At 46.6% G+C, this 27844-nt stretch overlaps 1 protein-coding gene across 1 annotated transcript in view; it reads left to right on the top strand.

The window, feature by feature from the left end:
* Window positions 1-4318: 4318 nt before the first annotated feature.
* Window positions 4319-27844, top strand: part of DNAH1 (dynein axonemal heavy chain 1) — a 72141-nt gene continuing 48615 nt past the window's right edge. Inside the window, exons 1-18 of the mRNA XM_030283147.4 lie at window positions 4319-4385; window positions 8910-9060; window positions 9629-9701; window positions 12177-12351; window positions 12839-12995; window positions 13523-13655; window positions 14604-14765; window positions 15287-15539; window positions 16783-16940; window positions 17790-18001; window positions 19249-19544; window positions 20564-20714; window positions 21290-21483; window positions 22345-22570; window positions 23178-23297; window positions 24094-24176; window positions 25574-25715; window positions 26800-26955. Coding sequence (XP_030139007.4) covers window positions 8950-9060; window positions 9629-9701; window positions 12177-12351; window positions 12839-12995; window positions 13523-13655; window positions 14604-14765; window positions 15287-15539; window positions 16783-16940; window positions 17790-18001; window positions 19249-19544; window positions 20564-20714; window positions 21290-21483; window positions 22345-22570; window positions 23178-23297; window positions 24094-24176; window positions 25574-25715; window positions 26800-26955 — 2802 coding nt within the window. The 5' untranslated portion in view covers window positions 4319-4385; window positions 8910-8949. The remainder of the gene's footprint in view (window positions 4386-8909; window positions 9061-9628; window positions 9702-12176; window positions 12352-12838; window positions 12996-13522; window positions 13656-14603; window positions 14766-15286; window positions 15540-16782; window positions 16941-17789; window positions 18002-19248; window positions 19545-20563; window positions 20715-21289; window positions 21484-22344; window positions 22571-23177; window positions 23298-24093; window positions 24177-25573; window positions 25716-26799; window positions 26956-27844) is intronic.

The raw sequence follows: 27844 nt of genomic DNA, 5'->3' as shown, positions 1-27844 counted from the left end.
GCTCCTCTGGAAGCTTCAGGGAAATTTTCCAGCCTTTCTATAAGGAGGCAAGTAAGGGGGAAGTAGCTGCATGATATTTGCTGTGGAGCTACAGATCTCCAAGCCTCCTGTGTATGTTCTGACAGATGACCCGTCATCTGCATGAAATCTGGCCATTGATCTGTTGGGACTTCTGAGGAACTTAAGGGTCTAGTTCCAGGGGGTTTGGGAGCCAGAGGGTGAAATACTTGGGAGCACCTCTGCCACTCACCCTCTCTGGAATCAAGGTGCCCATAAAGTACATATGGTCTCTTCTTAGAGAAATCCCCCAACTTACTGGAAGCTTCCTGCTGACAAGCTCTTTCTGTCATGGAGAACAAAAACATTGCATTTGAGGCAGTTCTGGCCAAATCAGCTGAACCAATTGTGTGAAAAGGGCTACTGCAAGCTCCTCTGCCCACCACTGCTGAGATCTTATCACTGAGGCTTGTTTATCTTCTCCATCCCCACTGCTCCCTGCCTGCTCAGGCTTGGTCCTGGTGATCTTCACTGTCAAATTTCTCCTTCTGGACAGCCCCACACTTTTTGTGTGTCTTTCCTGGGGCAGTAACCTCTGCTGCAAATTCCCTGGGGAAGCCTTCTGGCTGGGTTAATGGTGTGATCCCTAATGTGAGAGAACACACACTGGGGAGATGATGTACTGTGGCATAGTGGTGGAGGTGAAGGATAAAGTTAGCTAACAAGAATGTCACTATCGGAGCCAAAGTCTCATTTGCTTTCTGAAGCAAAAACTGGCTGGAAAGTACAGAACTTGCAGCTACAAACTGTTCACCGGTCCCAGCCTGACTGAATTCAAGGTAACAGCCTTGTTTCAAGAGAGCTGTTGAAAGCAACAGGAATATAAAGAGAATCTGGCTTGATATCACCTCCCCAGAATCAACCTGCCCCTCCAGGAGAAGTGCTGAGGCAACAAGAAGCTAGACTTTGTCTTGACTCTCCCTGCTTTATGACTTTCTCAGGGGTTTGTGTCTTGGGGTTTGATCTGAGGACTTTCTGTCAAATGTACTGCTAGCATTGCATGAAGCACATGTGCTGCTTCACTCTAGATTAATGCTGTATCTCGTGTGTGGGAATACATGTAGGTGTGGAGACAGAGAAATCTAGGGCCTTATTCTCTAGTGGCCTTGTGCTTTAAGGATCATTTACACCTTCAGCAAAATGTGTGTGGGGTGGGTATGGAAACACTGCTAAATCTGATGGGGCCTGCCACCCACAGTAGGGGGTAGGTGCAAGTGATTGAACAAAACACCCAGCACATCATCTCCAAGGTCCACGGAAGTCGGGATTTTTGCTATTTTATTCTTCCTCCCGTAACTAAGGGGAGACTGTTCTCTGTAGAAGTGAGTTTTGGTGTGATATGGGGTTTTCTGGGCTATTGGATTGGGATAGATGCAGGAGAACCAAATGAGTGAAAGTGCAGAGCAGGAAAAGTGGCTCCAGAAGCTCAGACCATGTACAAGAAAATCTGGGCTCCTCAGTCAGAAAAGAGCCTCATAGACAGAATGAGCCACTAGCATGTTTCACATATTTCTCCTTACGAGTGCCAGCTCACATCTTAACACGTACTGAAACTGGTTTGATTCTCATGTCTGGTAACTGTGTGAGAGTTCTCTCCCTCCCTGTGAGACTCTGCTAACCTTCGCTCATGCTTTCACTCCAGTGGTGTGACAGGAGAAGGGAGGATAGTGTATTCCTTCTTCCAAAACAGCCTTCCACTAAGGAAAATACTGTGTAAGTCACTGACCAATGTGTTTCAACAGGGACTCGGGAACCTTTTCTTGGAGAGCTGTTTTCTTGGAACCTCAGCATCGAATTTGTGGCCTCAAAAGAGCCCATGGCAGAAAAGGAGCACTAAGAGGAACTGTCAGAAGAAAGACAACGCTAAACCTTTTGTGCTGGCCCAGCTGGGGACAGGATCTCAGCTCAGACTGATATGAGAAGGTGAAAGCACAGAGATGCTCAGCTGTGTCAACCATCACCACTGCCACTTTGAACCTGCCCTTTGCAAATAGGTAACACATTCCCCTGCCTGGTCTTCCTGGGCTAAAGGAGCACCCATGGAAGCAGGACACAGTGCCAGCACATCCTGCTGCAAGGCTCTGGAGAGCAAGGCTCTGGAGAACCAGAAAGGCCTTTTGAAGGCAGGTCAGGGATGGATCAGGCATGGCAGCACACAGGTGGAGTGCAGGTGGCTCACACACCTGTCTGCTTTCTGTTCTGGCCTGGTGGGTTTGTGAAGGCCCAGACAGTTGAATCAGTGGGACTTTCACCTCCTGACTTGCTGAAGCATTTTGTGGTGAACCTTGAAAGCCTGGTCTAAAATGAAGCCCAGCTGACCACAGAAAGAGCAAAACCTGCTGTGAATCCCAGCCCACTGCAGGGGGGATGAAGCCAGCACAAACTGGATGCATATTTTTCCCATGCAAAGGACAACGGGGCTCCACCACTGTTTCCTCTCAATCAGAGAAGCCATCTGGGATGTGACTCCAGGGAACTCCAGCAAGAGCTGTAATTATATCAAACATAATTGAGGCAAGCCAGCAGTGCTCCTTACTTAAGTAAAGCTATGAGGCCAGCAATATGACAGAGGACATACACCTGGGAGTTTGTCCAGCATCCGCTGCTTTCAGTGGGGCTGGGAGCAGTTCAGCATGGAACCCACCCAGAGACCTCCTTGATGCATGGTGCTGATCCTGTGAACACCTTGGCAGCAGCTCAGCAATGCTGTGAGGGAGCTTGCTTATCTGGAGAAGCTTGTGTTTCTTTGCCTGAGGCTCTGCCTGACCCACCTTTCTCTGTCCAAACCTCACAACCCCTCACTTGCAAATTTTTGGATGGCACAAATGCCTCGCCACCCTTGACTACCAGGCCCTCTGCCCCCAGCAGGTACCCAGGCAGGGAGAGGAGCCAGTGCTCTTGGCCTGGGCTCTGCTGCTTCCCATGGCATTCCCCCATCCTGGTGCCTCTTTGCCTAATTCTCTGCCCCCACACAAAGCCCAGTGGGCATCCCTTGGGCCAGCCTGACAGCTGTGCTGTCCTGCTCCTCTGGCCCTGAATTCTAGGACTTGCACCTCTCCCAGGTGCACAGCTGGGAAGCAGCAGGATTTACTGTCAGCCTGAACCGGGCCAGCAGGCATTGGGGATCTCAAAGGAGCTATGAAGCAGCCCCTGCCTGCCCGTCTGCCACAGCTCTCCTCCTGCAGGAGCCTCCACTTATCTCCTGTTTCATCCTTTCCTCCTCCTCCTGAGCCCTTTGTACTCCTTCACAGTAGACCTCTTATGGCTTGGGTTTTTTTCTCTTTAAATCTTTTCCTCTCTGCTTTTCCACCTCCTTTCTCTCCCCCAAAATAATCCAAACCTGTTCTTCCTCACTCCCCCGCAGGGCTGGCACTGCTTGTCCCTTCCCCACCATTCCCTCTGTGGGGGACCAGTTTGTTGGGGCCTGTTCAACAGGACTCAATGCCCTTTTCTTTCTGTAGGGCTAACATGTTCTCCAGGGCCAGTAGTCCCCCATCCTCACCCAACATGATCTTTTAGCTCAAGATTTCCATGGGTACACAAGGCTGATTAAGACAAGCCAAGGTGCAGCCCTACACCAGCACCCTGCCTGCCTCCACTCGTTTTGGGGATGGGATGGAGGAAGGATCTGCTGGACCTTCCTGGTCAGTGGCCGGCAGGGCTGGCAGCCAGCTGGTGTGGGAGGTGGCACTGGGACAGCAGTCACCCAGCCCCTCGCCCTCCTCGCATGGCGCATGGGGGCTGTCCCCAGCGGCACTCGGTGCTCCTTGCTGGGATGCCGAGCGCCCTGGGGCTGGCAGCCCTGCAAGGCACGGGTTGGTGGTGGCTCGGTGGCACTGCTCCACAGCCGAAGCTCTGGTGGCAGCTCCGCGTCGGCCCTAGTGTGGTGGCTCAGGGGTGACTCTGAAGTGACAGCGGCGGCTCTGTGGTGTCCCCGTGGTGGCAGCTCAGAGACGCCAGCAGTAACTCCGTAGCGGTGGCTCTTAGGCTGCTCAAGGGGCTCTGCGCTGTCCGTGCGGCGGTAGCTGAAGCGGCACCGGGAGCTTTGCGGTGTCCCCGCGGTGGCTCTGGGGTGGCACCGCGCTGGCAGCTGCAGCTCGGGGCAGACCCCGCTTCCCCAGGGGAGCGCTCCCCCGCGGCTCGGGCGTGGCGTGGCCCGCGGCTCGGGCCCGCGCTGCCCCGCGCCTCCTCCGGACCGGCCCAACGGCCCGCGCGGGGGGAGCGGCCGTCTCGGCCCGCAGCCTTCTGCCCGCCCCTGCTCCCGTGGCAACGCGTGCGGCGCGGGGCGGACTCGGGTCGGCCGGGGCGGACTCGGGTCGGGTCGGTCGGTGCGTACCGCCCGCAGGCAGGGCCGGGCAGGGCCCCGCCGGCCCCCGGAGCGGCGCTGGGGCTGCGGGCTGCGGGCTGCGAGGAGGGGCTCGGGGCTGGGCTGGGCCGGGCCGGGCGGGCGCGCAGGTGTGAATCATGAGGGAGTCCCCTCATGGTTCGGCACAGCGGCGGTGCGGCAGGGCCGGGCCGCCTCGGAGCGCTGGGAGCGGGTGTCCAGCGGCCGGTGCCCAGGGTGGGCGCTGGGAGCGGGTGTCCAGCGGCCGGTGCCCAGGGTGGGCGCTGGGAGCAGCTCCTGGCGCTGCCCCATCCCCACACGTCGCACGTTAACAGCCCCTGGGCTGCTCCTGCCGCGCCCTGGGGTCTGTCAGAAATTAAACCCACGGCAGCGTTTGTTTCACCCGTTTGTTTCGGCGACACAAACACTGTTTTTGGGGTGGCGGTGTGAATGTCTGGGCACCCCGCCCGGCTGCAGCCCCAGGCCGGCCGCTGAGCCCCGTGTCACAGCAGCACCGGCCGCCCCCGCCTGCGCTGCTCCCGGCGCGGTGTGCTTGCGTGCTGCTCTCCCGGGGAGAAAAGAATGCCTTTAAAAACCCGGAGGAAAATCAATTTTAAAACTCTGCAAATTGTTGGAGGGAATGGGCTGCTATAAAACTCGAAATTACTTTCAACTCGCTTTTTAAAGTAGAAGGGTTTTGAAGTACGGGATAATGTTTAAAGCAGTTTGTTGAGAGCGCATCACCTTGTCTGAGCTCATATTGTAGGGCTTAAATTATAGGAAGAGGGAACTTCTGCATGTTGGTGCCCAGATGGTCTAGTAGCTGGGATTCTGGCTATGCACAGATAAATAGATTTTAGATAAATACTAGATTTCACTGTGTGGTTTTGCTTAGGGGTTAGATGATATTTAAAGTACTATTCTCTAGTTCTGTTGCAATTTTTAGCTATTTTAAACCTTATTTGAAAGAAAAGAGTCCCATTTTGTCAAAGCTTTGGATCAAAGAATTGAAGTAGAGGCAACAGATCAAAAAGCTCATACCAGACGTTGAGCAAGACATGTGGGAGTCTGACTCTTGGATGTGTAAAGCCTGGATTTACTGAGAAATTGTAATTATAGTTTTGCCACAATGACACACAGACGCTGTAACTAATGTTGTGTCAGCAGTGCCATAAGAATATGCTCTCACTTTGAATAGTTCAATTTAGCATAATACATCGTACCTGGTATATCTAGGAAACATGCTTTTCAGGTGTGAGGGAGCATGACTAAATTAAACAGAGATATTGTCACAGCAGTCAGGAAAAGATTTTGTAGCTAAAGCTGGGACATCTTGGTGCCAGCCTGATGTTTGCCAGCAAAGAACAGGGAGATGCTCCCAGGTGTGCAAGGTGGGGAGAAGGGTTACTGAGGAGGGCAGAGAAGCTGCTTTCAGGAAGACATCTCACCTGCTTGCAATGAGGTGGACTCCTATTTCCTCCACCTTTGTGTCCCTCCTTGTCAAAGGAGAACCTCAGTCCTGTGAGGAAAGTGCTCCAAGTAGGAAAGGACTGAAGGCTGTGAATGTGGCAGGTATCCAGCCTCTGCCCCCAGCTGGAGTGTGAGGGGGCACTGGGCAGTTTTACTGCTCTTCTTCAGGATCCCTCAGACAGCCAAGGAATCCTTGAGCACAAGCTATGTGGTACCATCAGCAATTGCTGTAGCAGAGCTGGCTGAAAGCTTGAACTGCCCTTGTGTGCTCGCTGCAGGATGGAAGGTGTTCTCACCCTGGCAATCCATGCCAGACTGCTGCTCAGGGATGAGGGTCTGGGGTCACCCCTGCATGGAGGGAGAGGAGGACAGCCCTAGGTCTGCATGCTGCACATTCTTTCCAGGCAGATGGTGTTGGAAGCTTGGAAAGAGGAAACTGCTCTAGAGTAAATTTCTTAGCTCAGCAGTTAGGCTGAACAAAAAAGAGAGGTTCTCTTCTCATCTTTGAAACCAGCCTGGAGACCATTCCTGAGAGGTGGATGGGACCAGCCAAACCACCTAGCTGGAGGCTAGCACTGAAGCGAGCTCTCCACCGTGCTCTGGGAACCTCCTTGTTGGAAAACCCAGACACATCCCAGCTGCTGGGGTGGCAGGAGAGTAGGACTCTCTTTGTGCTTAGCTGTTCTCCCATATCCACATGAGCTTTAGTGCTCTCAGACAAGCTATTTTACTGATTTGTTTGGGGAATTGCTGGGAAAACTTTGGATGCTTAGTTTTGTTCTTATTTTAAGTGGTGTGTGTCAGGTTTTTTTGCAATTGCAAACACAGGAACCTTCCCTCTGTGCAGCTGGGAGAGCATGATGGATGTTTCTGATCTGGACACTGAGTAGAGGTTTGTTTTATTTTGACTTAAGTGCTCAGGACGGACTTTATTGAGGTGTGAGTGAGTACACAGTGAGCAAAGTAGCAAAGAATTAAGCTTGCTATGGGTTGTCTTGGTACACTTTTCCCCAGTCATGGAAACTTGTCCATCATGGGCAGCAGCCACGTTATTTTGGTTCGAGGCAGAGATTGCCAGTCCTGCTAAATTGGGAATGGGTTCAGTCACTCACCCCTACTAAAGGTTCAGATGAACCTTGTGTCCTGGAACTGGCTTCTTTTATTGGATGATTTTAGGATTCTGGTGGTAAGAGGCAAAAGTACAGCAAGTCATGTGGGCACGGTGGCCCTGCTCCCAAGGAGAGGATGCTCAGGTGACACATCAGGAGAGGCACCGCAGGCTTGTTCCGCCTTGCTGCTGTTCTCCGAGCCAATGCAGCAGGCACGAAAGAGTCCAGCAGTGATTCATCAGGAATCCTTGGATCTTGGCTGATTCCAATCAGTCCTGCTGGGCTGCTAAAATAGATATGGCCAGAGCATAAAATAGCTAATAAAAACAAAATCCTCCATGGAAAATTCATTCTTCAGGGTGTGAGGTTCCAGTTGCCATGCCAAAGCAAAGCTGAGAGGAGAGAGATTGGAGATTTTCTAGCTTGAAGGAGGGGAGGGGGTATTATTGATCTCATCTCCCAGGTCTTTCCAATCTGTTCGTTTACTCCATTTCACTTAAAAGATTCGCATCATGGTAACCTTGATTTATTATCTGATTTCTTTTTTGATTCAACCTCTCAAAATTGTGCACTGGCTTGAACCTGCAGTAATAAACCCGCACAGTTATTCCCTCTTATCTCCGGCATGCATGTAATGCTTTCTCTGCTGTACCCGATTCATTCTCACAGACAGGCAGCAAGGTGAAATTTTGAAAAGATTGCCCTCTCTCATCAAGAGTATAGAGTGAGCAGAGTTTTCACTCCATTCAAGAGCAGAGCAGAGAGGCCATGGCAGGAAGGGATCCAGTGCTGTTGTCTCTAGGTCAGGATGGGGCTCCAGACAAGTACTGTGCCAGCTGTGGCCTTCAAGACCAGGCAAGGTCTTTCCAGAACTTTGCTGTGGAAAGCTGGAAGAGCAGAGGCTTGGCTACCAGAAGTAAGAAAGATCCTAGCAAGGGTGCAGGAGACAAACCACTAGCCAGGTTGGGCTAGAAGAGGAGTCTGGGTCTAGCCCTGAGCATGAATTGATCAGTAAGCTCTATTGGCCTTGGAGTACCTTTGAGAGACACCATGGAGAACTTTGACTCATAATTTATAGGAATAAGCTACACAGGTATGTGTACATCGTTATGTCAGTGCATGCATGTGCAGGCTGGAGGGGTTTGTGTCACTTTAGCGGTTCTAATTAGTTACAATAGTCATCTCTGTGTTTAGACAAGCCTGAAACCAAGTGTTGCATTATCCTCATGCCAGAAGTCTGAGAGCTGTTCTTAGTTGGTATCTCTCAGTGCACAAAGGTTTTTATAAAATAAAGTTGTACAGCTGTGATATTTGCCTGGACTTGTGTCTCCCAAGGTGGAAGAGCAGAAATTATTTGTAATTTCTGAGCAAAAATATCCCCTGCAGGAGGAGAAAGATGGGAGCTTCTGGCAATATTTTAATATGTGTTAGGTGATGCTTAAACATCTGTCATTAATTATTTAAATGAAAGAGGCAGACTTACACCTGGGAGTAGCTGTGTTGGTATCCTAGGCTGTAGCCTACTCCCATTGGAGTCAAGCGTGACTAGGTTTTTAAGGGATTTGGGTGCAGCAAAGGTAGTACTTCTCTTGTAGTCCCAGTTTACTCAAATTCTCCTGGCAGCCTTTTGAATGCTGCCACAGATCCGGGAAGCCCCTGCAGCTTAAGGAAAGCAACTTTTCATGTGTATACTGCTGGTTTTTCCACTCCAAAACCCATCTGGAATAATAAAGCGATCTCTTTCTCCAGGGTTAGTGAGCCATTGAGGCAGCCACATGAGTCTGATGGCCCCCAGGTCATGAAGGCAGCGGTTGGTATTGAGTCAGGGGATCGAACCTTCCGTGTTACCCACTCATTGTAGCAAGTCAAGGATATCCAGCACTGTGGGAGGGTGTGGAGGAGTGCCAAAGATGAAGTGTGTGACAGGCAAAATGTCTTTCCACTCACAGGAAGCCCAGGGTTACGTCACAGTGTTGTTCTCCTGAGAAGATGGAGAAAGCAAGGAAGGATTTGAGGAATTTTGTGAGTAGGAGCCGTCCTAGTACCAGCAGTGAGGCTTCTGCTGATGTCCCTACTCCAGGAACCTCCAGTAGCTTGAGGGTAAGTGCAAAGAGCAGTCCTTCCTCCAGCACTGTCCTGAAAGTAAAAGACTGATGGTATAGCTGGTGTAGACACATAGACATACAGGCTTCACCCCAGGTCCCAGACCTTCCTTTGCTCCGAGGCCTTTGTGCAAGACCTTGATCTTTACAAAGTGAAGCCATGAGGCTTATCCTGGTCAGAGTTGTGCTGCCTTCCTCTGTAGCCAGTGACAGTGACAGTGACAGCACTGTCACAATTGCCTGGGTTTGGGATGGCAGTATGGCAGGGCAGGCTTGTGGTTCTGGTGATACATGGTAGTAAAACCCTAATGACTGGCTGCTTAATCAGCCCCCAGCCAACATCCTAAGCTGATATCAGGCCACATGCTGCTGGGAGATCCCCTGCCCCTGTGCACTGGGCTGAACTTGTCAGGTATTTGTGTCTCTGAGCATTTTCTGACCATTACTCACAGTCTCAGTTGTCCCTAAAGATCTGGTAAAGTCAGTCTTAGAGTCCCACTTTGTACCTCTATGATCCCTACTCACACATGCCATCACTGTGCTCTGACACTTCCCTCACATTCCAGGGTGCTTCTGCTGGCCCCCACGTGTCCCAGTCTTTGGTGAACCAGGCAGGCCAGGAGCAGCACACCCCTAAAGGTAAATACACTGGGAGGGAGCGAGGTGGGGCAGGAAACTGGGCCATAACTGTTAAGGTTGCCTATAGTGGGCATGCTGGAAATTAGGCTGCTGCCTCTGGGTTCATGCTCTGCTTTCATTTTCAGCGCTCAGGAATGGTGCTGAGCTGCTTGAATATCCCATGAAAAGTGAATGTCATTTAGAGGTGCAGCAAAGTTATCTGAGTGGGTGGTAAAACCCTGCTTCCTTTTCTTCTGGATAGATCCACTTCCCCCAGGGTTCAGGGTGGACTGTGCTGGTGCCTGTGGGAGTTCTGGTCCTGCTGCCAGGAGAACACTGAATTTGCATGTGTTGTTACTGTGCATGGAGCCAGCAGTGTCCCTTTCCTGTGAAAATTGTAGAGTATCCTGTGTTAGACGAGACCCACAAGGATCATCAAGTTAAACTCCTGGCCCTGCACATGACAACCCCCAAAATGAGACCTGCCTGTGAAAGCTGTATTTGGGATTTAGGTATAGCCAAAATCATGGCCTTCCCTCATTTATTTATTCTGCACCCAGCTGCACCCCAGAGCAGATTGTTTTCCCTAGATGTAAGGGTTGATTGTGTGTACAGAGCTGCCGGTGCCACCTGCTTACTAAAACTTGTGTCATGGATGCTCAAATATAGGAACAGAGAATGGTTGAAGATTTGCCAGCACTCTCCTGGCCCCTAGAGCACTCCTGGGGATATGGATCATAGACTGGCAGTGGGTGGGAAGAATATTTGTGTGTGAGAGGATTTTAGAGAAAGATGGGAACTGTATATACCACCCTCCTGTGCTGAGATGTGACATTTATTTTCATGAGTGAGGACAAATGACTGCTTCCTCAAGTGAATCTTGACAAGCTAGACTCATCTTTAACAAGTGGAGACAGAAGTCTATTTATGATCTGCTGCTTCTTCAAGGGGGAAGAAGCTATCAGGTTGGAAATGTAAATGCAAATGAAACACTAAGTATTGACATAAATAGTTGATAGTGCACAAAGTGCCATAATGGATGGTGCCACGGCTTTGGCAACAATAAAGTGACTAAATTGGAACAGCTGTGCTCCTTGACAACAGATACAAATCAGGGCCATCCTGTGAAGACCCCAAGCAAGAGATGCACACAAGGCTAAAGAGCTGCATATTAGAGACTCCTCAAAATTATGTTATGGACCATGCAAGTGTTAAAAAGCACATTGATGCCAGGCTAGCTGCCCTTCCTGAGGAAGGGGGAGAGAGAGAGAGGAGTCAGTTAGTAGCTATTTCCTTTAGTCTCTAAGCAGACAACATACACCTACAAGGCTTGAGTCAGGGGCCATTTTAGAAGGACAAGGGAATGACCTCTTAGAGGACCCTTCCTGTAATTAACCATCCTGAAACGTGTCTGGCTTTAGCATTATTGGCTGCTGTGCACAATTGCTTTGAAATCAAGGGTCACATCCATGACTCCAGAAGTACATGCAACATGATGAACAGTTGGGTTCAAAGCTTGACATTCAAAATACCCAATTCCAAACCAGAACCTTAAGTTTCTCCTTGATAGAGTGTGAAAGTTCATCAAAGGAAAATCTCTCTCACTCCACTAAAATCTATTTTTAGTTCAATGCTTAGCTCTGTCTAGGGAATAGTGCTTTTTAAAGCTTGCATGCAATTACTTAATTTAGGTTAAGCTTCAAATTCCCAGTATGCTGCTGTTCTATTATTTGCAACTTGTTTAGCAATATAAACAGTTTGGTTTATTTATGGGGTAAATGACATGGTTTAATTTCTGCCAGTTCTTGGAAATGTATACTTTTGCTTAGTCCAAATTTTTGTTGAAAGCGTTTGGCCAAATGGTGAGATTGTTGGCTGTCCAACTCAGTTTTTTTCTCACAGCATTGCTGATGTGAGTGGGTGGTTTGATTGAGCAAAAGCTGAGAAGAGAGAGGTTTGTCCCAAGGTGTGAATAGGCACTTCACGAGACAAAGATGACCTGTGCAGCTTCTTTTCCCTGTAATATTCATAAACTATTTATCACTACCTTGATCAAGTTCCTCCCAGCTATGACTGACTCTTGGTCTCAGGGCCCCGCAGAGAGGCAGGGGGATCCCATCCCTTTCTGAGGGTGATGGAAGCTGTGCATTAGAGACAGTAATTGCCCACTATCATCTAGAGAGTCTATAGCAAAACTGGGAATAAAACAGAGCTCCTTAGAACCAGGTCAGTGCCTTGGCTCCCAAAAATCTGCATGACAGTAATTCTCAGTGGAGTTTTCTTCTATGCCATTATTTTGATACTGGAAAACCATAATCACATATTGTAGCAGGAAAAAAAGGTCTTTCTGTTTCTAATTTGATGTCTGTTTCATTTCTCTTACAAATCTAGTAAAGTGAATTCTGCAGACAACCCAGTAGACAGCAGAGTCCTCCTCTCTGTGTGAATGTAAAGTGATGCCTTGTGGTTTCAGATGTGTTTCTCTTTGTTTCTTAGTCACAAAGTTCAGGATGCCTGGGAACTTAAAAGGTCTCCTGGAGAAGCAAGTGGTTGGACCATCCACTGAGATCCTCGCTGAGTCAGATTTCCCCGAACAATCATTTAGGCCCAAAGTGCAGATGCCTTTCAAACGTGTTCCAGGGCAAAACCCTCGGAAGGTTGAAGTAGAGAGGTAAGTAACCAGAAGGTGGTTAGAGGCACCATTGTGGAAGGGACACAGCAGATTAGGGTGTTGACTTTTGCTTTCAAGACATGACATGTCAAAAATCCTTATCCTGTAAGGCAGTAGTCTCCAAAGTGGGGCATGCATGAATTGCAGAGGGTGCAAAAGACAATTCACTGGGATGTGGGAAGAAAACATTTTTTTAATAGTGTTTATATCATCTTTTTGTCATTCTTTTTCTAATTTCTGGGGTTGTGTATGCTCTATAATGTATTAGTACTGTAGTACAGTATATAATTTATAGATTGGAGTAACTGGTTGTTCTAGGTCACTTCCACTGAATTATTTTGTGCTATAAATGAAGAAATAGACGCTGATGCAATGTGTACTAAAAATGTTTTTACTGATTGGGGTGCACAGTAAAAAAGTGGAGTTGTAGACATGGGAATGCTTATAGGCACAATAAGTGGTTATTTCCTCTTCTGATGTAAACCAGGAAGAAACGGATGTATCTCACCTTTGATATTGCTGAGCTCCTGGCCAGCAAGGGGATAGACTCCAATCAGCTGATGCCAAGGCACTATGACCCTGACAATATGCCACCTATTGAGGAGACAAAAGATTCTGTGTTTCCCATCTACCTCCCATTAAAGGTAAGAGAGCACGTTTGGTACTTGTGATCTGTCTCATTGCTTATACCACAGGAGGTTTCTGAAAACACTTAGCCACTATTGACACAACAAGCAGCAAAACAAGGAAATGCTTTGGAGCTGGCTTGGGCACTGAAGGGTCTCTACAAGATGCTGAGCATCTTCTGCAGCGTGCCACAACTTCTGTCAGAAGAAATAATCCTTGAGAGTGCTCCTCACTAGCCTTTGTGTGTCCAAAGGAAAGATGTCTTATGTTTCCTTCTGAATGCAGTAGTCAGCAGTATTGCTGCAGGAAACCTCTCCAGGTGTTGGTCTGTTCTCCCTAGCAAAGGGCTGGAGGTATATATACTGCTGTTTGGGAGAAAATTGTCAACCAAATATCAGAACAGCTTTTGCACCTAGGCTGATTTCCATATTTTGTAGCCCATTTAGGAACTGCATGTTAATGTTTTCCTCTCATGAAATTTTTTATTGGGTGTTTTCTTCTTTCTGAAGTAAACCTTTATTTTACTCATGTCCTTGCTTTTTAGGTATTTGACAATGATGAATTTGACTGTCGAACTCCAGAAGAGTGGATCTCAATAGGTCTGGAGCCAGGATCTTCTGATAGAAAGCCAGTGCCTGGAAAAGCACTTTTACCTACAGATGATGTACTTGGACATGGTAAAACTTGAATCAGTTCCTGCTCAAGCAGGACAACATTAATGGTTACAGGCCCTTTCAGCAGAAGGGAACGTGTAGATTCTGATGAGTGTAGCTCTGAAAAGCTGTATCTCATTCTGGCCAGGCTCAGGCAGTCAGAGCAAGAGACCAGAGTTCTCACTGACTGCCAGTCCTGCCCTGGACTGTTTCCACATTTTTAGAAGTTGCTTTTGCCTTTTGGCTTTCCGTCAGCACAGGCAAAATTTCTCTTTATTGATGCATAGCTGTCTTCATACTTGCACACGGTATGTTCTGCCTGTATTTCTCTGCAAGTAGAGATCAGAAGGATGAGTTCAGAGTACAGTGAACATACAAGTAGTAAACCTGGGCCAAATTAAGTGACGTGGACATTGTCCCACAGTTTTCCAATCATTTGGAGCCTTCTTAATGAGAAGGCATTACTGGGTACAGTTGTACTGATGTCCAGCTGTGGCTACAGCTCACATTAACACATTTTCAGTAGCTCTAAAGCATGGGAACAGGCATCTGCAGCTCTGGAGCAGCCTCCAGAGGCTTGACTGTCTGCAAAACTGAAGCATAAAATATAAGCTCTGTGTATTTGGGCAGCCAGCACGTGATGGCTGAGTTTTGCCTGCAGCTGTCTTGGGGAATACCACGCCTGATCACTCCTCATGTTGAATGGACAGCATAATGCTGTCCTGACCTGTGTCCATATCGATATCAATATAAATACATATCTGTCTGGTGTGTGCAAAACGTTGAAAATTCTAAGCTGTAAGACCTAAGTTCATTATTTAATTGATCACAGCAGAATCTCTGTGAGATTGACTGAGATTCAAATGAGCAAATGGCTTTGACTGTGGCATCACCACTTGGATCAGGAAAGTCCCATTTGCTGTAGCCTCCAGGAGAATGGACTAACCCTGTTTTAATCCTTGGCTCTCTCAGAGGACCCCAAAAGCCAAGAGTTGATCTACAAGTGGATTCCTGTTGGTGTTCTGGATTATGACAAGGAGACAGACCTCTATTTGGTGCATAAAACAGATGAGAAAGGTCTGGTGCGTGATGAAGAAGGGAGACCAATCCTCAACGGAGGAGTAACTCCAGAAGGTGTGTTTCAAATAAGGTCTTTTGGGACATGTCATATAGTCCAAGAGCCAGGTCATTACCCGTGCTTGTCCTAGCTGGAGATGGGAAGGACACCAAGAAGTCATTCAATTCCTTTCACTGTTATTTCTCTTCATATGTGTCAGTTTAACTTGTCTGAAAAAGCCTCCAGGGAAGAGAACTCTACATCTTAATTTGATCCCATTTGAGGTTTTCCCTTTGTAGACACCTTTCTTTTTATTCCTTCTCCCATCCTTCCTGCCTCCAAGAAAAGGAAAATGTTGGGTTTTCTGGGTCAATGCCATTTTGAAAGGGAATGTGGACAGATTAAAATGAAGTACCCTTCTCCTGAAAGGTTTAGAGCTGCTCCTTATCTCTTGCTGTCCTCAGCTTTGGCCCCTCATTTTGATCTCCTGCAAGCAACCCAATTATCCTGTCTATCAAAAAGCTGCTGTCAGCACTGCAAGCCATTCTGAGTTTTGTTTTCCCTGCAGCCTCTTGTAAGCTGTACTTTGATTTCCCAGGAAGAGCTCCGTTGTTGCCATGTCAGTACTGGGTGCCACGAGTTTGCCTGCAGTTCCTGGCTGAGGACCCCCAGGTGTTCGCGGAGCGCGTGGCCTGCGCCGACAGCCTGCGCAAGAAGACGCAGGGGCTGCTCATGTACCACTTGTACGTGGACTGCATGCCCACAGAGGGGCTGGACACCATCAGTGAGAAAAGCCTGCAGAGGGTGAAGCGCTTGGCTATACACGCTCCCAGTCTGAAGGATGAGAAGAGGTAAAGCGCCATGTACACACCTCTGGGGGCTCAGCCTTAAGTCCATAAACATTGTGGGACTTTATAGGGCTACAAAAGAAGTGTCAGTGCCGGGAGGTCTTGAGCAGCCAACTCACAGACCATAGATCTCACCTGCCTTCCATTCTGTGTGCAAGCACACCACTGTTGCCCAGAGTGGCATTAGGAGACAAATGGCAACCCCAGGGATATGTATAAAGGATGGGTCGTTCTGTCAGTGTTCCCAGCAGAAGTAGTTTCCATATGTAGACCCACCAAGCCATGTTTACACCTGCAGTTAAATGGCCTTCAACAGCAAGAAGGTTGACAAAAATGGCATGGCTGACCTTGCTGTCCCCCTGTGCTTTTGAGGAACCGATCGGTCATTGCTGTACTGATCTGCAGATCACTCGTTGTCTCCAGAGACCTGGCTGTTGTCTGCTGGTGACCCTTCTACCTATTAACAGCTGCTAAAACAAATCAAAAGATCTGTAGAGGGGAAAGCAAATAGAACAGGAGATCTCCACCTGAATATAATAGAGTATCTCTTTGTGATGCAGTTCATATTGGGGAGGCATTTTAATGTCCCTGGGCTGATGAATCATGAGCCACTGATGGTGTTGCTGGGAATCAGCCGTGACTGATTGCCTTGCTCAGAAATAGGAAGGTGTGAGGAGCTGCATGGTCTGCTGGCCTGAACTGGAAAGTAGGAGAGTAATTAGTCTCTGTGAGCAGAAAAATAGGGATAAAGAAAAATACTCTGCCTGCTTGAGGTAAAGGATGATGATTTTCTAAGGCAAATGGAGCAGAGTTCCAGCACTTATGTGAGTGTTCTGGCTGTGGAAATGGACAACAAGAGGCATTCAGCAGGAGGCAAATGGGAGGCCAGCTTGGATAGCCCAACTTTTTCAGAACTGCCAGCTACTTTCTTTAGTTGGTGGCTATTTCTCCTTCCCTCTGTAATGTTTCTACCCAGGGGAAATGTTGCTTTAAACTGAAAAGACACTTACGAGGGCTACAGTCCTAGTGCTCACTCCCTGCTTACCTCTGTCATTAAAAGTCCAGTTGATACCTTTGCTGGCTGCTTCATTGTCTGCACAATTCTCCTGATGTGTTGAGTGGTAGGTGGGCTTCTGGGTTAGCACATTTGGGAGGGAGGGAGAGAGGGGTGGAGTTTGCAGTAAAGCTACAGACATACATGTGTTCAAACGCCATGGGTTCTCAGTGTTTCTGTGTCTTGTAACAGCATGTTAGACCAAATAAGCAGCCTGGAGAAAGAAGTGAAATTAGACTATAAACACACCATGAACATGGTCAGCTTTGACAGAGTCGTTGCTTCCAAACCCCAGATGTTTTCTTTTGTTACCCTTCCAGACAAAGAGGAGAAAGAAGCACCAGAGAAAGGTAGGGGACATGGTAAAGCAGTTTGCATTCAGTGTGGTTACCTCTTGTCTTTAATAGGATTCCTGGTTTGCTGTAGAAACTCTCAGGTTCATGGTAATGATAAGAGCTCACAAGGAGCAGCAACAGGAGACTTTTGACGATGTCTCCTCTTTTTTAGGGTATATTTGCATGTTCATGTTACCTCAGTATAATACATTAGAACTCATCAGCTAAGCTGCAGTAACTCTGCAAGTGTTGCCTTAATGGCAGCACTTAATGGCACTTAATGGCAAGTGGTGCCTTAATGGCACCAAATGTTTGGCAGTGTGATTAGCTTAGCACTGTGCTGCGGCTGACTACCTTCTCTTTGCTGTGCCCAGTTGGGAAATGCCTCAGGTGTAGAAGAGGGCTCAGGCTCCTTTAGAGTCCCAAACAGGAAGAAAATGGCCCCAGTAAAAGATGGGAGGGCGGGAGCGGGAGGTGAGCATATTTTATGTGCTTCAGTCTTCCAAAAGCAGGAAGGCCTTGAGTTGCCTCACTAGTGGCCTCTCACAGATGAGATGACTCAGCTGTGCCTTGGAGCCTCGGTGGGAAGTTTCTTCAATTCCAGTGTTCTATCCCATGAAAACTTCATGAGCCAAAGCCCTGGGAAGGTCAGGCACCAAGACAGCACCTCAGCCCCTAATGGGAGGCTGCAGAAGGTCTCTGCTGCAGAGCAGAGACTCCTTCATCCAGCCCTCTGCTGAAACTGCTGCATTAGAGCAAGAGTCCTTTTCACAAGTGCTTCCCAAAGGGATCTGTACTCTGTTTTTAACAGAAGCTGAAATGGCTGTTGCAGGCAATGACATTATTTCTTTTTTTTGGTGCTAGGGCTCGTCTCTATCCCAGACTATCCTTTCCATAAACGACAGAGAGAATTCAACCTTCTCTCACTCCTGACCAGGCCAGAAGTCATCCATCTCCTTCCACAGATACAAGATGAGTGCCACAAGGCAGCTGTCCTGTCTCTGTTTAACACAACCATAACCAAAGTTGTCTCTCTGGAGGAATTTGAAGAGATCCAGACTCAGACCTTCACTCAGGTGAGCAGAGGTGTGAGGGATGAGCACATGGAGCAGGCAGCAGTGCTGTCAGTGTGTATTAGACAGATGCAGCAGCTGCAGATTGATCTTCTGGAAACTGATGAGCTGTCAAAGGAGGCATCATGTTTGGGGCAGGGAGGAATTTGCATCTGCTTGTCAAATTTATTGGGATATGGGGAGAATGGGCTGAAAGAGTCCAAGTGCCCTAGTTAGGATCAGCCAATGCTGACCATGCTCTTAGTCATGTGTTAAACAGGTGCCCATATAGGGCTGCAGCCCCTCTTTCCTTCACCTGGTTTATACTCAGATAGGAGGACTGCTTGGCACTCAAAAGTTGGTGGTTTTTTTTCCCTTTTATTTCTTTTTCTTCATTTCCCCATCCGTCTAGCTGCAAGGCACAAGATTCTTGATTTCTCCTGAAACACTCATGGGGATAATGCTTTTCTACACTCTATATTCTTTATGTACTTAATTAAATTACTCTGTTTGCAATGCCAATAGAGAGAGTAGGACAAAAATTTGCAGCTCTGTGGTAATTCCCACCAGAGGATCTTCCTGTCCTCAGATTGAGGGCAGCACACTGCACCCTCACTCCATGTGGATGTGGCCACATGGAGTAACTTGCACAGGATTGCACACTGAATCAGTGGCAGAGAATGTGCTGGTCCTTACCAGTCCCATGCTGTTTCAGTTAGGCAGTGTTGCCATCCACTCAATGACTAAGGTTCTTTTAGTACACACAAACAGCAAGCTGCCTGTGGAGCAGAAGTGACACTTGGTGGCATTTTAATAAATTAAAATACTGCAAACTGCTGCTGCCCTTGGCTTCTTCTGCTCTTTCTTCTCACTTGTCAAGAGAAGACAACATTCTGTCCTTTACGTGCTCATCATACTGTCTACACAACTTTTTGTGAGGGACCCGGACACAGGCAGCTCCAGGGATGCTACTCTATAGACAAGAGGAAGGAAAGGAAAACACTGTGAGTAAAATAGAGAATAGAGCACTCCTACTTTTTAATATCAGGCTTTCTTTTCGTAGGTCTTTTGTCAGTGCAGGAGATATATGACCAGGTTCAGATGCCACATGTGTATGGGGAGGGTTTGAGAGCTACTTTTAGCTACCACAGCTCTGAGAGAACAGTTTCCTTTCACAGCAGAAAAAGGTCCAACAGCCCCAGTTAGCAGCTCACCTTGCCATACTGTTTTCCCTCAGAGGATTACTCAGCTTGCTTTTTACTTTGCCCTAGGTTCAAGCATTTCTCAAGGATACTTGGATCCCTACCATAACAACTGCGATTAAGAGCAGCCTTGAAGATGCAGGCAAATGGTTCAACCTGGAGGAGAGTGACTGGGATGCCTACCAGAGGTCCAAGTTGCGTAAGCTGATGGAGTGCATCAGGTTCATGCTTCAGGACTCTCTGCGGTATCTGGTCCAGAACTCGCTCATCAGCTTCACCCAGTTTGTGCTGGATGCTTGCCAGAGTGTCCTGAATTGCTCAAAGGACATGGAATGGGGAGATGACATCACCAACAGTCCCTACATGTAAGAAAGAAAGAAAAATAAGGGATTGAAAGAGCAGAAAAGTGTTATGTTGTTGTCTTTTTAACTACTGTTCTGTGAGCAAGCTTTGCTCTGTGTGGGGCCTTTAAGCTGGGCAGTTTTCCCTAATCCTCCACCTGACATGTTCACTGGAGTATGGAAGAAGGACACAGAGCTGGCTGTTCTCTTAGCACAGCTTTCCAGCTGCAGTTAGTGATATGGAGCAGCCCATCAGAAACAAGGTCTGCTGTTTTGATGTACTGTTCTAAAGATCAGCCACCTTCAGTGTTCTTGGGGCAGCAAACTGTTATTGCTAATTTTTTCCTGGATGCCAGGAAGAATACCTGGAGCATGGTTCTTAATTCCATTCTTAGATGAAATGTCAGAATTAGAATCTGGCCTGGGATCTCTAAAGAATATCAAATTTAGGTTATCCCAGTGCCTAGAATTTTGTTCCATTGGATATTGATTTGAGGATTTTTGCTTTTTGTGGTATTAAAGAAGGAACATTTAGAAATGGAAAGCCAGAAGAAAAGAAAAGAAAAAAAAAAAAACTCTGCCACTCACATGGGGCGTCTTACCCTTTAAATCAGTGGAAGTCTTGACACTGACTTCAGCTAATCCTGAGCCAGGCTGGTCACATGCAAGATTAGAAATACTAATATAACTTCCAGAAGGTGCATTTTAGGAGTATATTTAAGATACTGAATGACTAGTTTGAAAAACACCTGCAGTTTTTCTGTAAAGCAGCCCCAATTCTCAAGATAAGGTTGTGACTTTTGGGGATCCTGATATGTCATGATTGATGGTTTCTTCACCTTTGATAAAAAACAGTTCTCAGTGTCTTTACTGTCAAATTGAGAACACAGTGTTTTATATCTTCATCTGCATGAGAGAGTCCTCTTCTCCTCTGCTTTCCTTTCCTGTCCAGGAGGCATTTTAGTATCAGCACCAGAACAATACAGTTGTGTATCATATTCTCAAAAAGCACCCCTGTTCTTTCTTATCTCTTCCCACCACAGGCCTCAAAGGAATCCACTCTTTGTAACAGTCATTGAGCTAGACAGCAGTGGTGTCTTCTTCAGCCCCTCTGTGGAGAGCCTTGAGACATCTCTCATTTCTCTGTTTGACAGTGGAATCCTGGCCACTCACAGTATCCCACAGCTGGAGCAGGTGAGCACTTCTGCATCAACAGTGATACCGCTGTGCACGTGTCAGTGCATTGCAGCTCAGCACAGACACCCCTGAGCTTGTACTGAGGGAGGGAGGTGCAGAAGTGGCTACTTGGTAATTCAGTTAAATTTATCTGGGCGCAGCACTATGCTAATGCAGTTTTATTCTAATAGGATTTCTCCAATGTCCCCAGCCTTGTAGCTCTTTTGTCTGGTGGTTGTTTCTGCTTTGGTGCTGCAGGTTCTGTGGACACATTGACACTCTGGTTGCCCTGAGTGCATGGTGACTGGTAAAAGCAGACTCATAAAGGAAATAGCATTGTTTCCAGTTTTGTTTGATGCAAGTCTCTTCTGCATATGCATCCTTCTGTCTGCTACTGTGAAAGCCCTGTCTCCTTAGATCCTCATTCTTTGGGGAGAAGGGCACATAAAAGTAATCAAACAATTCCTGACACAATGTAGAAGTGTGGACTGCAAGAGTTCCTGAAGGTGCCACCAGGGATTGCCTTGCCCCTCTCCTGAAGAGGCACAGTTAGCTCTGTTTGTCCTGAAAGACCTCTCTCCTTCCTCTTCCAGTATGTGTTGGAGAACATGGATATCACAGGCACTCCCATGCTGGAATCAGTGGGTTTGCAAGAGCCAAAAGTAGAAGAGCTACGTGAGGCTCTGCGCTCTGCCATTCAAAAGACTTGGATCCCTCTCCAAGCCTACAGCAAGAAATATGAGAAGTTCTTAGAGATAAATAACAATGACATCAAGTACTTCCTAAAGTAAGTGGCTTCTGACAAAACCCCTGTGACCCCAATGACAAGCCTTTGTGGAAGCAGTTGTGTGGATGTGCTGATGTGAGAGTGGGGGGCTGTTCTGAGACCACGTGCCTCAGATATGAGATCAGGCCCCTGTCAGAGGCTGCCTTCAGTCATGGGTGACAGTCCATGCTTTTAGAGGACATTGGTGGTGGCACTGGGAATTTCTTCCTCTGTCTGACAGCAGTCACATTCCTGTCATGCTCGTCAGTGTAATTGGAGATATTAATGGCCCTAAAAATGAATCATCCTGTTTGAGAATGCTAACTGGATTCTGACCTCTTTCCTGTAGTGTCTGCTAAGGCTGATAGCATTCTGTAGAAAGTAATGTTTTCTTTTGTTTCAACCTCATTGTTTTCATTGCCAAAACTCTTTGCACCTATTCTGTCCTTTAGCCTCTGTTTCTTTAATGGACTTCTGTTTAGGTCTTACATTTTCTCCAAACAGTGGGAATGAAGCCCTTTTCTTATTTTTTATTCCAGCTTAATCAATTTACAAATCCCATCTGACAAATTCCTATCTCTCCCCAGAATACACTGGAGTGCCTACCCTCCCCTGAAGTGCCTCCTGATCTTACCCTATTTACACTAGTCCTTTTATTTTGTCTCTCCCTCTCTTCTTGCCATATTTACTCTTTCATCCCTTTTTTCTACTCCTATTCTTCAGCTAAAATATTTGTGCTCTTATTCCGCTCTGCACCTATTGTGTAAATGTATACCTTATTAATTTAATGTCTTGATCCTTTGAGTGGACACAAACAGCCTGGATGCTCAAATATTCTTAAGGTCTACAAAGCCATTTTTTTGTTGGTGTTTTAATTTACAGACAATATGAAGAGCAATTTCCACCTACTCAGGAGGTGACGAAGATAGTAGATACATACTTGTCTGAAAAGGAGACCCTGGACCACCTTCTACCTAGTTCTATTATCATTGGCCCCTTTCAAGTCAAGATAGAACACATTAGGCATAGTTTGTCTGATAAACACAAAGCACTTGCTGTTGCCATGTTGGACATGCTGGCTAAAACCCTCCATTCACAGGTGCAGAAGGTAGGTTAACTGGTTCAATGTATTATCTGTCTTGTCTTGTCAATGTACTTTTGAAGTGGCTGTTTTTGTGAAATGACCAGAAGGCCACATTAATGAGGATATTTTAAAGATCACACTGGGCTGATAATTTAAAATTGAAATTATCAAGGACATATGCAAACTCAATCAAATAAAGAATTAAATATATTTAATAAATTACTTGCCTGAAAGCTGTAGCTCTTGAGATTAAATTCTTCAAGAACTTGCCATTTTACAAAAGTATGTTTGTGGATTGAAAAGATCTGTCTAGTAGACAACTGAAAAGTCCTTCTGTTTCCTCTGAGGATAATTGGAATATAGGCAATTGCCTCTGCCAGCTGATGGTCTAAGTCTGTTATTATCATAATTTTCACTATATACCTGCAGTTCCTCTTCCTCTTTTTTTTGGCAGTCTCATTCTGTTTGAGCTCCAATGAGATGGATGGGAAAAGAAAAAAACAGAACAGGACTGTGTGCTCATCACTTAGTCCACCTTCAGAATGGGAAGTGGGTGGATCGGGGCAGGTTTCCCAGTTTGTCTGTTAGCAATTGGTGGCTTTTTGATGGCCTTTGCTGTGTCCTGCTGCAGATCTGTGAGGCATATGAAACCATCAGCATCAAAATGCATGAGAGACCAATGAACATCGAGGAGTTGGTTGAGCTGCGGGACTGGCTGAAGGGAGTGCCTGAGCAGCTGGCAGTGCAGGAGGTAGGGTTGGCTCTCCTTTGGACAAGGACGTCAGGGGAAGTGAGGAGGAAATGTGTCAATGCAACGTGTGGTGTCTCAGAAGCAGAACTCCAGTTTTTGTACTTGCATGTCTTTGCGTGCAATGCCACAAGATTCCTGGCTTTGTATTTTTATAATTCCTAAGATTTGTATTTTTAAATATACATATCATAAATTTAAATATCTTTGCAAAACAAAATAGCAGTTAAAAATCTTGCCTAAAATATTTATGTATGCATTTTGCTGCCTTCATGATCCATTCTGCATTTGTGTACTGAATGGCTATCTTCTAAAAATGAATCCTATTTTAAAGAAAACCTTTCTGTTACCCAGTGCTCAAATTGCTGTTAATATATTTTTTCTAATAGGACATTTTAGCACTGAGTTATTTCAAAGTTATTTGAAGTGTAAGTCTTTTCCCAGCTGAACAAATGGGGAACAAAGGCATCAAGCTGTAAGGCTGACTTGTCCATGCCAATGAGGGAACCTGGAGGATAACCTAAAACACTCAATTTCTGTCCAGCACTTTATCCACTAGGTCACACTTCTTTTCATTCCCATAGAACAGAGGGTGATGATGGCATGATCATTCACAGAACAAGGGGTTGTAAATCCATTCCCACTGTTCACATGGCACAGAAGCAGCCCACATCACTTTAAGCTTGTGTGACTAACGCTCTTCAAAGGCACCTCATGAAAATGAGGTGTACTCCAGAGACTTGGAATCAGCATGGTCTAAAGGTGTCTACTTTTTTTCTCTTTCTCTCACCCTGTGCAGCAACTGATTGAGGAAGTCATGGAAGATTACAAGGTCATGGACGAGTTCCTTTACAATCTTACCGAAGAAGATTTCACTGACAAGTGAGCACAAGGCATTTCTCCCACTGTCAAAGTGGGACTCTTCAGCAATTACCATTCTCAGTGCTTCAGGGGCCATGTGTCTATCAAGGGCTCCTGCAGAACTTTTAAGTGTCTCTCAGGCTATGTGAGCACTGAATTCTTGAAATGAAGTTTGTAGACAAGAAGTGTGAGTTCATGCTGCCTTCTGGCCTGGGGCAAGGCAAACTGGTAGCTATTAACCTGTTTAACATAGTAAAGCCCTTTTCTCTGGGTGGTTTTTTTTTTGTTTGTTTTTGGGTTTTTTTGAGATACTTGCAAAGTCTCAAAGTGCACAGTTCAGTCTGTGCCTGAAACTAAATGAACACTTCCAAGATAGGAACACTGCCAGGGTTTTCTTAAGACTAGGAAGAAATTTGAACCCTTATTATTGCTGCAGTTCTTCTCCAAGCATCTTCCTCTTAGTTTTATTATTTCAATTGTGGTCTGACTATGCCCTGATAGCAGTCAGTTCACAAAAACAGCTACAAGGCTTCTAAAGCTTGCTCAGCCCAGGAAGCACTTCTTTTTTGACATGTACTTGGTCCAGTATGTGTGCAGCCTGAGTGAGTCTGTGCAGAGTGCTCCTGAAACTAGAAACATCGGGTGCAAGGTGCAAAAACCCCACAGAAGCTGCAGGAAAGCAGCTCAGCCCCAGGCCAGCTTGGAACAGGCGTGGCTGTATTCCCACTGCCCAGACCAGCCACAGGCAGGGCTGGCAGGAGATGGCTGCATCCCCAGGTGCTGGGAAGACTGTGACCTCTTGTGAGTGTAGTGTGCAAACCTTGTAGCAGCATTGCTCACAGGCTGAGGGCCCAAATAGAGGCAGAAATGGGTGGGCTCTGGCTGAACAAGAACCAAGACACCTGTCTTGGTGTGAGCAGCCAATTTGTGCAGCCTTTCCTGGATGTACAACGCTCTCCCCAGGGCACTCTGCAGAACCCAGGGCTTCCCTGTATCTGGGTTATGCTGGCCCCTCAGTGCCTCGCTTAGCAGGAGACTGGCTTTTTCAGTAGCCCTGAAAAGCCATAAGCCGAGACTCTGACCCCATTTTTTTCAGTTCCTTGCAAATACATTCAAAGACAGACATTCCCTCTGGATGCCAACTGTTATTTTGCTGTCTCCTAGCTTTTCAGCAGTGTAGTGGATTTGTTCCTTTTAAAAAGGCCCTCCACTTCTCCCCAGCTCTCTCCAGCTGAATAGCCTAGTTACAAGGACTGCATATCAACAAGACAAGCTGGAAAAAATGTTTTGTTGAAACCACATGTGTTTCTGTTGTTGTAAAGCCTCCTTGTTTGGTGGGATTTGGCTTTCTCATTCTGTTATTTTCAGCATTTCAAACATATACTCAAAAAGCTTGTCTCTGTATCATGTGAGTGCAGGTGGACTGCCAATTACTGGCCAGTGAAAATGTCTATGGACTCAGAGTCCATTCGGCTCCAGCACATAGACGATGAAGAAAGATTTCGCAAAACGCAGATTTCAGATCAGAAGGCATTTCAAGAAAAACTGGAGGAAATGCAGGTATTAAGCCCCTGACAGTGAGCTGTCCTTAGAAGGGTGTCTTGAAGCTCTTGTGGTGAGCCAGGAGGGAAACTTTTAGATGAGGTTTTATCCAGATGAGTTTTGAGGTGAATGTGTTGTTAGACCAAATATTAACACACCCTCACTTGGCTTTTTGTTGGCTTTTGATTAAGAGTTTCCTTTCTGTGTGAAAGACAAGACTGCAGAAATATTCATTTTTCATTTTGGTGTTTATACAGTGTTCAGGTATTCTTGGTGCTCAGGCAACATGGGCACCTCTTTTTTCTTTCTTGTGTACTCAGTTCCCTGAAGAGCATCTCCTGTGATGCGCTGCCATCAAGGGGGATAATACAGCATTCAGCCATGGAACTCATCTTGTGGGAAAAGACCCTGAAATAATTGCAGAGTTTTGGAGCTGAGATATCTCTGGTGTCTGCTAAAACAGACTGAAATTTATTTTTTCCTCAGAAACTCTTTAAGTTCAGAGGAGGAAAGCCATTTTAGAAAGATGGAATCACTGACCTAGATTTTCTTGGAAACATGTTTCCAAAATGATAATACCCTAACACGGATCAAAAACCCAAACAAATAAACAACAAACCCACACAAAATACCAAAGCAAAATCCAAACCAAACAAACAAACCCAAGCCACCAAAACAAACCACAAAATTTATTACAGAAGCTCTAGATATGTGTTGTTAAACAGTTCTTGGTAACAAACTGAGTAACTAGTAGAGCTATCATTTGCACTTCATTGGTTCTGTAGCAAGTATCAGTATAAATTCAGCATCAAATTTGGGCACAGACTTATTGTTCCTATTCCTTGGGGATTAACTATTATCACAAAGAGGACAAGCACTGGTCATCACATTTGCAGTTTCCTCCACCTGACCAGTGGTTATTGCTTCTCCTCACCACTTTTATCATGGTCTAAACAGAAATGAAATTGGTTTGGGGGAGGTGAAAACATGAGCATAAAAATCTCGCCTTTGAATGTAACAAAGAGCACACCAGGAAGCTGTTATCTCTAGAAGCAGCACTCAGCTTCAGAGTCCCAACTTGTGCTTGCCTTTTCTCCTCCAGCTGACTGTAGGTGGATTTTCTGTCCAGTCAGATGTTAACCAAGCCCATGAGCTGGCTGAAGATGCAAGGGATGTCCGGAAACAGCTGAAGGAGCTTCAGGATTTGGCAGTTCTCTACAACAACAGGGAAAGACTCTTTGGCATCAAAGTTACCGATGTAAGTGTCAGGTCCTGTACCCACAGGACTCTGATCTTTCTTGGGATTTCTAGGCGGTAGGTAGAGCAAATAATGAGACAGTTCCTCAGGAAGGAATCCTTCATGCTGTTTTGCTTTATCTGGGGAACTGCTCCTCAGTCCTGTAGACTGGCTACACTGCTTCATCGCTCCACTAGTCTGCAGAAGAGCAGATTGCAGGCAAACGTGGAAGGCTGCTCAGGGTCTGATATTTCCACTATTTCTGTGAGAGAGCTTGGATGCCCACAGAGAGATCTGAGGGATGTTCATGAGGAGAAATTGGCTGAGGAAGGTCTTGAAGCATCCTTGAAGTTAGGATGCATCCATTTCTCTAAGGCTGTTGCTGGAGGTCTATAGGTGTGAATGCGACTTGTTGCAGAGTGGGTGCTGGCAGCTGGCTGGGCTTGGAGCGTGGTGTTCTCCTAAGGCAACAGTTTATGTAGTTGTAAACACTCATTTTGCTTGTAGCTGCTCAGCTGCCAATGAGTCATTGTCATCCACATCCAGCCCAGTCTGGCTGCAGACCAGAAGTGGAGTTCACATGACGATCCTTTCCTATCCCTCAGTCTGTGGTTGCTTCTCCTTCCCTTTAAGGGGCCAAGTTTTAATATAATGATGGTGTGTGCTTTCACTGGTGGTGTGTGGCCTGTCCATCAAAATCTCCCCATTCTGCAGGAAAACTTTATAGGGGCAAGTGGAAAGGGTGCTTTCTATGTCACACACATGGTGCAGGCACAGCTCCACTGGATGTATGTTGGCCGAATGTGTCAAGCCCAGCTCTGCTGGTTGCTCTCCCTTGGAATACACATTGTTGGCCCAGGAGAAGGTAGCCTGATATATCCTCTTGAAATACATGCTTTCTCATTTCTGG

This window comes from Taeniopygia guttata, chromosome 12, assembly GCF_048771995.1.
Source record: "Taeniopygia guttata chromosome 12, bTaeGut7.mat, whole genome shotgun sequence".
NCBI classification, from domain to species: Eukaryota; Metazoa; Chordata; class Aves; order Passeriformes; family Estrildidae; genus Taeniopygia; species Taeniopygia guttata.
Note: the sequence above shows the minus strand (reverse complement) of the source record. Positions and strands in the feature narration are given on the sequence as shown.